The sequence below is a fragment of the Mobula hypostoma genome, chromosome 29, assembly GCF_963921235.1.
Source record: "Mobula hypostoma chromosome 29, sMobHyp1.1, whole genome shotgun sequence".
Classification (NCBI taxonomy): Eukaryota; Metazoa; Chordata; class Chondrichthyes; order Myliobatiformes; family Myliobatidae; genus Mobula; species Mobula hypostoma.
Genome location: NC_086125.1, coordinates 6,209,362 through 6,223,357, shown reverse-complemented (window position 1 = coordinate 6,223,357; position 13,996 = coordinate 6,209,362). Strand labels below are relative to the sequence as shown.

At 41.2% G+C, this 13,996-nt stretch overlaps 1 protein-coding gene across 1 annotated transcript in view; it reads right to left on the bottom strand.

Moving 5' to 3' along the window:
• The window catches only part of dnmt1 (DNA (cytosine-5-)-methyltransferase 1), a 75,067-nt gene that overhangs the window by 22,270 nt on the left and 38,801 nt on the right, over positions 1-13,996 (bottom strand). The window contains exons 13-21 of the mRNA XM_063035879.1: positions 13,342-13,493; positions 12,601-12,788; positions 11,918-12,095; positions 10,226-10,323; positions 9,618-9,771; positions 5,148-5,263; positions 4,337-4,538; positions 3,046-3,185; positions 505-681 (exon numbers count right to left, since the gene is read on the bottom strand). Coding sequence (XP_062891949.1) covers positions 505-681; positions 3,046-3,185; positions 4,337-4,538; positions 5,148-5,263; positions 9,618-9,771; positions 10,226-10,323; positions 11,918-12,095; positions 12,601-12,788; positions 13,342-13,493 — 1,405 coding nt within the window. The remainder of the gene's footprint in view (positions 1-504; positions 682-3,045; positions 3,186-4,336; positions 4,539-5,147; positions 5,264-9,617; positions 9,772-10,225; positions 10,324-11,917; positions 12,096-12,600; positions 12,789-13,341; positions 13,494-13,996) is intronic.

Sequence of the window (13,996 nt, the reverse complement as noted above, 5' to 3'; positions counted from 1 at the left end):
TCAGAAGTACTAAATTTATCATTTGATGTGAACTTCCCACCACTGAGGTAGTCCAGTTGTATAGTGTTAAGAGTACGATTAGAATACATGTCTATAGCACCTAACATCAAATAAGTACTGGAGAAAGGAAATACATTAGAGACACAAAGTATTGCAGATGCTGGAATCTGAAGAAAAATCCAAACCAGCTGGAGGAATTCAGCAGGCTAAGCAGGAATTGTGGTCTGTGCAAAGGGAGGGTTTCACATTGAAACCCTACATTAGTATAAAGCCAGTAAAGGGTACATAGCCAGTATAAAAGGGAGGTGAGAGGAAGGGGCAAAGGTGGTAGATGCCAGGTGGAACCATGTGGGGAAAAGGAATGGGGAGATTTAGAGTCATGGGCTGAAAGGTGATAGCTGACATATAAGGACAAGCAAATGGGCAGTAGGAATAGGGTGAAGAGAAAAGAGAGAGTAGGTATCAAAAAGTATGAAGTGGAACCAGATATAGTTAGTATATTACCTGAATGAGAATGCATCTTGCAGAAGGTAAACACCATCTCCAACTTTATATTGCGTTCCATTCTTAGAAGCCAATGAGTAGAAAACCTTTGAATCGTCCTTTACCTCTAGTGGTTCCAGCACCCGTGGCATTTCTCGCTGTCTGATTTCAGCTAACCGAGCACAGCTGTCACAGAATCTAAGCACCCCATGCCCCAGAAGAACACAGTTTAAAAAAAGTATAATAGTAATCAATTTAAAAATCTGCATTACAAAATATTTGCAATCAGTAGTACATCTTAAAAGAAATTTTAGTATCTCCATCTAATGCTAGTACAATCTTACGCAAAATACTTGATCAAAGTTATCTTTTCCACCTCAACGACAGGGCCGAGGAAGGGCTTTAAGGGGGATCTGAGAGTTGTCTTTTATTAAAATATGCATTGATTGGTATCTGGATTCAAGCAAGGTACTTAAGCAGGCAAATGGGATCAATGTAGACGGGCAAAAGTTCAGCATGGAAGTGGTGAGCCTTCTGTGCCACATTGCTATAACGAGCACGAGTTAGAATTGGAAATAATCTTATCATACAGAAGACAAGTGCACAAATTCAGGAGGTATAAACCATTCATACAAAAACAGAGTCAGGAGTTGTATTGTATTATTTATTTGATAATTAATCCTGGACTGTCACATCAAGACTTCAATATTCTTTTGTCAAATAACCTGAACTGAAGTCACCTGTACATTGTGTTTTATAGGACTGCTTTTATATTTATTATGTTTTTTTTGTTTATTGGGCTATTTTAAGTTGCTTTGGATCTAGAGTAACAATAAACAATTGTGAAGCTTCCACTCTGACCATATTTTGATTTGAGTGGTAAAAGAAACCTCGAGACAATCAAGAGAGTGATTTAAAGAAAGGAAATCGAGCCATTTAAGGATTTAACAAGGTCACTGCTGGGAATTGAAGTATTTTGAGCCACTTGGCTAAGTAATGCCCAATCACTGTGTAGATGAAATCCAGGTAAAGAAGCAGACATTTCAAGAACCCTTCAGAATTCTTGCATGAGAACAAACACAGCATACAGGTATAGCAATCAATCTGGAAAGCAAAAGGGATACTGGGCTTTCCTGCAAGGGGAGTGAAGTACATAAACAGGGAAATACTGCTGCAACTACATAGAGCTTAATGAGGCTGCACTAGGAATACTTACAGTTTTGTGTAATTTAAGAAAGATGTATTTGCCTTGAAAGAAATGCACCGAAGGTTCACTAGAATGAATTTTTAAGGATTAATAGGTTATCTAACAATGGATGAACAGACTGGGATCATGCTTTGAATAAGGGGAAATAATCTCAAGGTAAAGGGTTCGCCTTTAAAGGCTGTGATGAAGAGATATTTCTTCACTCTAACTATGGTGAATCTTTGGAAGCCTCTAATTTCAGAAGACTATGGAAGCAAGAAGAAATCAGTTAAATTTAAGAATGAGATTATGTTTTTGGACTACAGTGGGAATCAGATAGGAAACTAGCACAAATGTCAATTTGAGGCCAAACATCAGATCAACCATGTTCTTATTTCAGAATATGTTCAACTCCAGATGTTTTCGTATATTCACCAACACTGCTGATCTCAATGAACCCATAAATGGATTTAGAAAAAAAACTTTATTTCATAAACTCTTGTCTTTAAAGCTATTGGTATGACATATCCTTAATCAGTTTCTCTTCCTTTTCAGTACAACTAGTTTTGGAGAATTAGCTTCCAACATGCTAATTCTAACATGCACTTGCGCCCTAAAAGCATTTCAGGGATTGGAAAGGACCATATGATTTCAGCTTAAAGAGCAGAGTTTAAGAAAAAATATGGTTACTAATGAAGGGTCTCCTCAAAACCGCAAAAGAACAATTTTCCTGACTTAAAAATGTGGATCCAAGTTTCAAGACAGACTTGAGAACTGAAATTGAGCTGAATGTTTAAATATACAGTACTGTGCATAAGTCTTGGGCACATAAATGGCTAGGGTGCCTTAGACTTTTACACAGTATATTCGCTCTTTACAGTTACCAAATAAAACTTAATACTACTATGCTAATATATAGCTAAGTCCTCTTATTTCTGTTTTCCAACCTCCTTTTAACCAATATACAGTACTGTGCAAGTCCTGGGTACCCTAGCTATATATGCCAAAAACTTTTGCACAGTACTGTAGTTCTGAGGAGTGCTGCACTGTTGGAACCACTATTCTTTGAATAATACATTAAATGCGTCCTCCTATTGTCAGGTGACCACAGAACAGCCCCATGGTTCCATTTTAAAGAAATAGGGGAGGCTAGGGTGGGAGCATTTGATCAACTAATATCTTGGGTCTGTATTTATTTCTAATTAACACTGAAATTGAAGATCAGTCATCACTAGATTGCTGTCCCTGCAAGCTTACAGCATGCAAATATCTTGCATTACAAGAGCGGCCATTACACTTCAAAAGGATGCAGAGTTGGAGAGCATTTTTAGACACAATGAAAGTGACTGCAGAATTGTAAGTCTCACTTTACTTACTTGTACTTATTCTCCTCTGTTGATTCAAAGCTAGGAGGAATTTGGAATCGTGAATATTCTGGATCATACCACATCTGGTAGAAGTAGGTCTTTCCATCATCTTCAACCATTTTCAGTTCAAAATCAATATCTATTCCACCCTAGGATGTACAAGAATGAATTTCCCACTTCAGAGGGTACTAAATGTCACTTAGTACTTATACCTGCAAAAGACTAACACTGAAGGTGGCAGTGCTCAATGTTATTCTGTGCTCCAAGTTGTTTAAACTCTAGTTTGTCAATTAAGTCATTTCTTAGTAAAATTTTGTTGCAGGATTTCTTTAACCGCACCATTTTTGGGGATCAATAGATGAATTAAATCATGCACCTGTATTAAATAATAAATTATATTTCTGAAGTTCAGTTAAAGAGGTAGTGAGAAGGGCGAGGCAGATACCCATTCCTCACCAATTACTATAATATGTCACACTTTTGCCTCCAAGCCAGAATGTCAAGAGTTCAATTACCAGTCTAGAGAATTAACCACAAAAACAACGGCTGGCACCCAGTGGGAGTGTTACAATTTGTTCTTGTAGAGTGATGGTAAACCAAGGCTTGGGCTGGTTTCTCATGTGAACCCAAAAATATTCTACAGCACTATTTTGAAGAGCACTAGTAGTGTTGTGTCCAGGATTTGAAAAAAAAAATCTAGTTTTGTATATTTTCACATGCTATTATGGAGAACTTGCCAAGTAATATTTTTTCTATTTTCTTACATGTAATACAGTCTATAATGCAAAGCACTAAGATAACCTAATATAAATGGTAATTTTAAAAATCAGTACCATTCTAGTAAAAGGAAGTTCCAGGATAATCTTTCCTTACTTTTTTGGCAAGTTATGCTTTACAGTCTACTAGCTAAGACACTGCAAGGCCAAGAAAGAAAGATTATGAACTGTGTCTTTTTTTTCCATTGATGATATCAAAAGCATCCAAGTACAGAAATAACAGATTGATTAATCTGAAGGCTTTAAGATGTCCAATATAAAAAAGAAAAGATTTTTAAAAAGCAGGAAGTAAATCAAGTACCACTTGAAACAGCCTAATAGTACCTTGGGTGACATAAGTACATAGGTAATTGGAAATTACATGAGCAAAGTTTGAAAAGCCAGCCTCAAAGACATTGTAGAACCATACTTAAGCATAAAAACAATTTGCAATTTATAGAACTCAAGCTGTACATCTAATTTGGCTCCATGTAATCACTTAGACAGAAAGCTAATGATTTGGTTTTCATTTTCAGTTTCCTCACCTCTAATGCCCAGTTTTCTGAGGCAGCCTTGTGGATAACTTTAACTTTGCTGTCTACGTAAGATAACTGCATGTCTTCGCACTCATCCACTAGAAAGAGCTCAAGTGGATCTGAGGTCTCACCTAGCACCGTATCTGTGCCACGGCAAAACCAATTTGCATGGAACATCTTCCCACCAACATCTTCCCACATTGATGTAATTCTGTAGAAAATTGTAAAAATATCATTATTTACCTGAACCAATCTCATTTCAAAAGGTGCTCAATTATAATTTTTTGGAACATCGAAACAACATGGATGATACATGTGCCAAAAAAGCTAACCTGTCATCTGATCACAGGCCAGCCGGTCATCAGGAAATCTGAATACAGTGCATTTCTTGTCAAATCAATAACATCAGTGTAAAATCAACCCACAGGAACTGGAGGACAGCTTAAAAGACTAATGTGTAATCATCTTCTAACATTTCAGTGAACCTCATAGGGGACTCCAGCTCTGCAAATGCAATAAAATTGAACCCCACCCATTCTCTGGAACGGCTACATTGTGAATTTTTAGAAAGCTCTGGACAGCAGATGAAGGGTCTCGACCTAGAACGCTGACCATCTATTTCCCCATCAGGATTCTGGTTGACCTGCTGAGTTCCCAAAGTGCTTTGTGTTACCTCAAATATAAACTTCTGAGCACAGACGTGAAAGTATTAGCATGATGAACACATGGGACAAGAAACCAAAGGTTTGCGAAAACCCAGTGTCCTCAGTTGTCATTCTGGGTTTGTTACAAAATCCTATAATTAAAAAAAAATACCAACCTTGCTAAGTAAAGGGGCTTGGTGGGGTCATCTGGGCTGACTGCCACACAGTCATTGATTGTCAAAGTTTCATCATCAACAGACACTTTCTGGTAGTAGGTTTTCCTTCCATCAGACTGAAAATCATCAGAGCATCAGACAATGGAGTTTATTGTCTACTTACACATTCAAAACATTCCATTAAACATCACTTCTATTTCAATACTCCACTGAAATCCATTAAACTGGTACGACACTGTCACAAGGAGCTGCATTGATAGGAGACCAGCAGTCACTCATTTGGCTGACTTGTTCACTACAGAGGGGGAAAATGTAAACATGTACACAGGAAAGTGTAGTGTAAACAGGTGTGAGCGAAAACTACTATTTCCCCAATGTAGCAAGGCCATGAGCTTATGCAACAGTTTCCCTCCAAACCGCAAATGTGTGCATCAGGGTAGGGCAGTGAAGGAAATGCTCTTTTAAAATGTTTTTTTTTGGCATTTAAACCAATTTCTCTCATCACACAATTAATGAGCAAGCAAATGTTGAACAAGTGCTATTTTTTCAGCGGTTTCATCGGGGCACGACTGAGCAAGCGCATGGACGTCAGCCCCAGTGAGAACAGTGAGAAGAGTTTAAAAGCAGGCACCTTATAGAGCGTGCGACAGAGTAGAAAGGCTTTGGCTCAATGCGGCTTCAGCAATGATGGGTCGAGGCGAGGTAGGTTATCTGTGTAGAATATAGACAGGAAGAAAGTGTGTGAGGCCAGTGTTCTATGCTCGGTGTCCAACGTGGGAAGTTCCAGAGACTTCCAGCCTCCCGGACGGCCAAATCTGCAACAGGTGTGTCGAGCTGTAACTCCTTAGGGACCGTGTTAGGGAACTAGGGAACTGGAGATCTGGAGATGCAGCTCAATGACCTTTGTCTGGTCAGGGAGAGCGAGGAGGTGATAGAAAGGAGCTATAGGCAGGTAATCACATCAGGGCCTGGGGAGACAGAGAAGTGGGTAACAGTCAGGAGAGGGAAGGACAGGAGTCAGAACTAGAAAGCACCCCTGTGGCTGTACCCCTTGACAATAAGTACTCCTGCTTGAGTACTGTTGCGGGGGCAGATGGCCTACCTGGGGGAAGTAACAGTGGCCACGCCTCTGGCAGAGTCTGGCCCTGTGGCTCAGACTCTGTAGGGAAAGGAAGAGTATGGCAGCAGTGACAGGGGCCTCTATAGTTAGGGGGTCAGACAGGCGATTCTGTGGATGCAGGAGAGAAGCAAGGATGGTAGTTTGCCTCCTAGGTGCTGGGGTCCGGGATGTTTCTGATCGCATCCACGATATCCTGAAGTGGGAAGAAGAACAGCCAGAGGTCGTGGTACATATTAGTACCAAGGACATTGGCAGGAAAAGGGAGGAGGTCCTGAAACCAGACTACAGGGAGTTAGGAAGTTGAGAAGCAAGACCACAAAGGTAGTCATCTCAGGATTACTGCCTGTACCACGTGCCAGTGAGTACAGGAATAGAGTGAGGTGGAGGATAAATGCGTGGCTGAGGGATTGGAGCAAGAGGCAGGGATTCAGATTTCTAGACCATTGGGACCTCTTTTGGGGCAAGAGTGACCTGAACAAAAAGGACAGGTTGCACATAAATCCTGGGGTGGGGGGGGTGGGACCAATATCCTGGCGGGGACATTGCTAAGGCTATTGGGGTGAGTTTAAACTAGGATTGCTGGGGGTGGGAACCAAACTGAAGAGATGAAGGAAGAGACAGTTGGTTGATAAATAGAGAAAGCTTGGAGACAGTGCAAGAGGGAGGATAGGCAGGTGATAGAGAAGGGACACGTTCAGACTGATGGTTTGAGATGTGTCTATTTTAATGCAAGGAGTATTAGGAACAAAGCAGAGAAGCTTAGAGTGTGGATCAGTAGTTGGAGCAATGATGTTGTAGCCATTCCAGAGACATGGATGGCTCAGAAGCAAGAATGATTACTTCAAGTGCCAGGCTTTAGATGTTTCAGAAAGGACAGGGAGGGAGGCAAAAGAGGTGGGGGCGTGGCACTGTTGGTCAGAGATAGTGTTACGGCTGCAGAAAAGGAGGAAGACATGGAGGGGTCTCTGTGGGTGGAAGTTAGGAACAGGAAGGGGTCAATAACTCTACTGGGTATTTTTCATAGACCACCCAATAGTTACAGGAACAGAGGGGCAGATAGGGAGATAGATTCTGGAAAGGTGTAATACCAGGGTTGTCATGGTGGGAGATTTTAATTTCCCAAATATCAACTAGCATGGCCCTCGAGCAAGGGGTTTAGGTGGGGTGGAGTTTGTTAGGTGTGTTCAGGAAGGTTTCTTGACACCATATGTAGATAAGCCTACAAGAGGAGAGGCTGTACTTGATCTGGTATTGGGAAATGAACCTGGTCAGCTGTCAGATCTCTCAGTGGGAGAGCATTTTGGAGATAGTGATCACAATTCTAGCTCCTTTACCATTACATTGGAGAGGGATAGGAACAGACAAAGTGTTTAATTGGAATAAGGGGAAATATGAGGCTATCAGGCAAGAATTTGGAAGCATAAATTGAGAACAGATGTTCTCAGGGAAATATACGGAAGAAATGAGACAGATGTTCTGGGGATATTTGCGTGGAGTTCTGCATAGGTACATTCCAATGAGACAGGGCAAGGATGGTAGGGTACAGGAACCGTGGTGTAGAAAGCTTAAGAAAGAAATTAGGAGAACCAGAAGGGGCCACGAGAAGGCCTTGGCGGACAGGATTAAGGAAAACTCCAAGGCATTCTACAAGTATGTGAAAAGCAAGAGGATAAGGCGTGAGAGAATAGGACCAATCAAGTGTGATAGTGGAAAATTGTGTATGGAACCGGAGGAGACAGCAAAGGTACTTTGCTTCAGTATTCACTACGGAAAAAGATCTTGGGGATTGTACGGATGACTTACATCACTTATTGTGGAAACCATAGAAAGAATGCAGAGGAGATTTACAAGGATGTTGCCTGGATTGGGGAGCACGCCTTATAGAATAGGCTGAGTGAACTTGGCCTTCTTACCTTGAAGTGACGGAGGATGGGAGGTGACCTGATAGAGGTGTATAAGATGATGAGAGGCATTGATCATGTGAATAGTCTGAGGCTTTTTCCCAGGGCTGAAATGGCTAGCATGAGAGAGCACAGTTTTAAGGTGCTTGGAAGTAGGTACAGAGGAGATGTCAGCAGTAAGTTTTTTACGCAGAGAGTGGTGAGTGTGTGGAATGGGCAGCCGGCGACGGTGTTGGAGGCGGAAACGATAGAGTCTTTTAAGAGACTCTTGGACAGGTACACAGAACTCAGAAAAATAGAGGGCTTATGGGTAACACTAGATAATTTCTAAGGTAAGGACATGTTCGGCACAGCTTTGTGGGCCGAAGGGCCTGTATTGTGCTGTAAGTTTTCTATGTTTCTATGTTAAATGTTCTACTGGCTTCACTCCAGGTTAAATTCAGACTCGGGTCACCAAGTTAGAAAGTTACTTGATTTGAGTATTTTCTAAATTGTTACCCCACTGTTAATGAAGAAATCCGTTGCACTATCAAAGGTACTGTTTTAATGATTCATTAAACTAAGGCTCAAAGGATTAAATGGGTTTAAATGCATAAACAATGGATAGTGCTACTTAATCCTGGGAATACGACCAGAACTGTGGTCAATGTTTGTTCCTAATTAATAGTTAAATTAACTTGTTGTTCTTAAAGAAAGAAACTGTTATTTTGGCAGTGATTGTAATTACAGCATAACCTTTAGAATGCCTATTACTGATAACTGGAACTTGCACGTGCAGTCGTGCTGCTCCACCACAAGCAATCATCTTTTTGCACATTACTGTCACTGTAAAAACTGCTGTACATTTAATGACACATGACTGAGATTTTAACTGTACACCAGCTATAGCTAAATACCCGATTATTTGGGAGTTGTAGAAGTGGAATTTCCGCAAAATAAGATTTGAAAATTCAATGTGTTGTAAAATGTAATTCTCAAACTTATCTTAATGCCATAAGTATGTTCTAATTTGTATAAAAATGTCATTAAAAAAAAATAAGCTGCCTGTGAGCATTAATCTCTACCCTCACCTGCGTGGTACTCAGAGAGCCTAATGCTCGGCATTAATCGACACCATGGCGACTCCTCACAGCAAATGGTATCAGAAAAGTGTAAATCTATACCACAGATACCACAAGATTTGCAAGCTTGTTACTCAGAGGCTAGTGGCAAGTACTATTCTATTATAGTTGATTGAAAGTCTGCACAAATTCAATGTACATTAATTACACTGGGGACATTTGAAAGGCACGAAGCCATCATAAATCAGAGCTCTTTGTGGTTTCAAGACTCCACTAAAGCAGAAACAGAGAAACTCCTCACTCAAACGAAACACAGAGTGCAGAATTGAGTAGGTGCAAGTCCAAGTGTCCGGCTTCAGACCAATATTGTGAATTAAACACGGTTTACCTTGATTGGCTCTCCAATCCAAGAGATGCGGCTTTTTGACTGTTTCTTTTTTCTACCCTGCAACATTCTTTTAGGAGAAGCTTTGTCCATTATCTCAGAATCATCCTCATCATTCTCATCATCATCAGCCTCCTTCACAGCCAGATTTGGACACCTTAAAAAAAAACATACAGCACTTATTCACACTTTCACACTGCATGATCAAGCAGAGCTTTCGTCTTTAAAGGAGCTGCTTTCCATCAGTTTTACACAGTGCACCACTATTAGTTGATTGAACACACTTATATCTTATTCACCCTCCACTTATAACCCATCAACGTCTCCAAAACCAGCAAATGAACTGCAACAAACTCCTTGTCTGTGAACTCAGGTTGCAGCTTGCCCGTTTCTTTGACCATGAAAGTATACCTCAAAAGGTAGAAACGATATTATAGCCACAAAATCAATTCTATGAAAACCACTGATTCAGATATTCCTTAATCTTTAGAAAATTATTAAGTCTATATGAATCATCAGTAACCAAAGCCATGAAAGTCTCTAGCAGAAAAACGTCCCTTCATTCATACGACACTAATTTAATATCCTATCATGAAACAAGTTATCTTTACCTTCTTTGTAAGCAGGCTTGTTTGTTACGACCCGAGCCCCCAAACTTCACCATATCCTTACAAGCTTTGCACTTCCCACAGTCAGGCTGTTGACAAACCTATTTCAAAATAATTTAAAACAATACTGTGTAATGGAGCAAACAATAAATGGCTATATTCTTCGAGTCCTCTTAATTCTTCTTTAAAATTACAGCCTCATATGTCAACATCACTACCGATGGAAGGAGATAAGAGACCCTTCCCCCAGTTACATGTCATACAGGATACTACAGCTTATATTCACATAAATATGACTGGCCTGCAACAATTTTTCTGCAATGTGTATTTGATGGACAGACTGACACCAATGACAACAGAGGCCCCTGTTAATTTCTTACTTCATGATCTCAAAGTGAAAGTTGCTTTTGGATACAGCAACACACATCAAAGTTGCTGGTGTACGCAGCAGGCCAGGCAGCATCTCTAGGAAGAGGTACAGTCGACGTTTCAGGCCGAGACCCTTCGTCAGGACTAACTGAAGGAAGAGTTAGTAAGAGATTTGAAAGTGGGAGGGGGAGGGGGAGATCCAAAATGATAGAAGACAGGAGGGGGAGGGATGGAGCCAAGAGCTGGACGGGTGATTGGCAAAAGGGATATGAGAAGATCATGGGACAGGAGGTCTGGGGAGAAAGACAAGGGGGGGGGGGGAACCCGGAGGATGGGCAAGGGGTATAGTCAGAGGGACAGAGGGAGAAAAAGGAGAGAGAGAGAGAGAAAGAATGTGTGTATAAAATAAGTAACGGATGGGGTACGAGGGGGAGGTGGGGCATTAGCGGAAGTTAGAGAAGTCGATATTCATGCTATCAGGTTGGAGGCTACCCAGACGGAATATGAGGTGTTGTTCCTCTAACCTGAGTGTGGCTTCATCTTTACAGTAGAGGAGGCCGTGGATAGACATGTCAGAATGGGAATGGGATGTGGAATTAAAATGTGTGGCCGCTGGGAGATCCTGCTTTCTCTGGCGGACAGAGCGTAGGTGTTCAGCAAAATGATCTCCCAGTCTGCGTCGGGTCTCGCCAATATATAGAAGGCCACAACGGGAGCACCGGACGCAGTATATCACTCCAGCCGACTCACAGGTGAAGTGTCGCCTCACCTGGAAGGACTGTCTGGGGCCCTGAATGGTGGTAAGGGAGGAAGTGTAAGGGCATGTGTAGCACTTGTTCCGCCTACAAGGATAAGTGCCAGGAGGGAGATCAGTGGGGAGGGATGGGGGGAACGAATAGACAAGGGAGTCGCGTAGGGAGCAATCCCTGTGGAAAGCGGGGGGGGGGGCGGAGGGAAAGATGTGCTTAGTGGTGGGATCCCGTTGGAGGTGGCGGAAGTTACGGAGAATAATATGTTGGACCCGGAGGCTGGTGGGGTGGTAGGTGAGGACCAGGGGAACCCTATTCCTAGTGGGGTGGCGAGAGGATGGAGTGAGAGCAGATGTACGTGAAATGGGGGAGATGCGTTTGAGAGCAGAGTTGATAGTGGAGGAAGGGAAGCCCCTTTCTTTAAAAAAGGACATTGTTTGTGTTGTTGTTTGTTTTGGATACAGTCTAGCTTTCCAATAAACTCCTCATAAATACCACTAATCTGTAAAATGGTCATAGACTGTTCTACCAAATATAATACACCCCAAGCAACAACATTGATTCACACAGCACATACCTCACACACTCCACAGCGCCTGCGCTTTGAAACAGTATCTTTGTCATTCTGTTCAATTTCTTCAGAGAAGAAGGTATCAAATATCTGATATACCAACTTAGTGGTAGTGGCTTTTGTAGGCCCCTTGTCCTTATCGATCTTGGTAGGGTGACGTATAGCTTGTCGTCTTGCTGCTCGTCTATAAACAAAACAGCCAAAGTGAAGGCCATTCTGAAAGACCTGTGTATCCCATCTCTTCAGACTAAAATACTTCCTATGTGGCTATGATAAGCAAACATCTAGTAAAGTACTACTGCCTTGAATGGCAAGTAGAGGCACAAAGGAAAGGATGACATCAATTGCATCATGGCAAAAATTTGATAAGCAGTTGACAGGCAAGGGCAGTATTTCCAAAAGGATTCTATCAACGTAGATCTAATGAGGTAAGTCAACCAATCAGAACTCACCTTTTACTAACCCTCAGTATCAGGAAGCACCCACCCATTGTGGGATGGAAAAAATAGCTGGGTTGGGGTCTTGAATTCTGCTTGGATCATCCCATTTCTCTACTGCCATGTATCTCTCCAATGTTTTGGACACGATTTTGTTTCTCCAGCTCAAGAAATCAAATATTTTAGGTCTCAGATATATTGGATTTTGCTCCTTTAATATTTTTCCCCCAAACTTCTAATCAAAGTAATTACCTTTTTCCAAGAGTGACACCAGCCAGCTTGATCAGATCTCTCATACAAGGAGTTATAATAATTGGCTGTTCGTCAGCGTCACCAGCTTCATCATAGCTCTCCACTTGTTCCACAACAAACTGAGCGTGTCTCAGCAGTGAATCCTCGGTGAAGCGGGAGAAATTCAGTCCAGCGGGAGGCACTGTAGTCTGTCAAAAGAAATTTTGGATTTAATCACAGCAAGTTGCCACTGTTTTGAAAGTAACACAACTAAAGATTTTGTAAAATTTGAAATAATTTACAAATTACATAAGCAATCTATCCCAGGGCAAGGGATTTTTTCTTCATATTTTCCTCACATTTATTACTAAGGTTTTGGCTTGGCTGGGAAATCGTTCTGGGAAATCTTTCTTTGGATCAGGGGACATTGCATGTGGATTTAATTATGGAGAAGCCCAGACAGCATAGGAAGGTCCTATCTTAGAAGTTATCAAAAACTAATGGACATGGATTTAGATAACAGGGGCAAGAGGAGGAGGAAAAATACACTGACAAAGGAAACTGAGTATATAACTCCACATCATAAATGGCTGGAGGCAAAACTACTCACTATTTTAAAAGTCCTTGGAGGAACACTTTCTGAGCTGTAACTTACACCAATTAAGAGGGTGGTTAATCTTTCTTGACTGGGTTGATTATAACAGGTCTCACAGCACATTTTTCTGCTGGTTTTTCTTGAAATTAACTTAGCGCAGTACTTACTTCTATCTTGTTTAGCAGGTCTTCATAAGTGGAATCAGGATTATTCTGTAGAAACTCTATAACAATTTTACTTATGTGGATTTTCTCTTGCATCACAGCAAAGATGGTTGCATATTCATCACTAGGATCCATTAATATATAATCGGCAAATGCTAGAAATGGAAGAAACACTTCGATGTTATCAGATCACCTAAAATACTCCTTAACTATTACTGCCCATTACTAAAATAAAGGAGGCGCTCAAGGAAGCTAAATTTGTTTTCAACATCCCTTAGCTTAACTATTCAGTGACACAGTTGTAGACCGCCCCCCCCCCACAACCTTGCTTAAATTGGTGTTGATGTAAATCCAAACAAATGTGCCAGTACCTTTACATTAAAAGGGTAGAAATCAGGTGGCAGTGAAAGGTGCCGCCAAGTTTCGGCTCAGCAATTCAGTATAAGCATGTAATACTGCACACTAGTAATGAAAATATTAACACAAAGTTCTTAAATTACTGCAGAGAAAATAAACCTATCACCCAGTGCCTGCAGGTATGATGAACCAATGATCTGCAGAGAAGACAAAATTTGACCAGCTAATAAGTGAAGCCCAGACCAGGTTAGATATCCATTTGTACCATATTCCTCTCTTAGCAGAGCATCACATCAGCAAG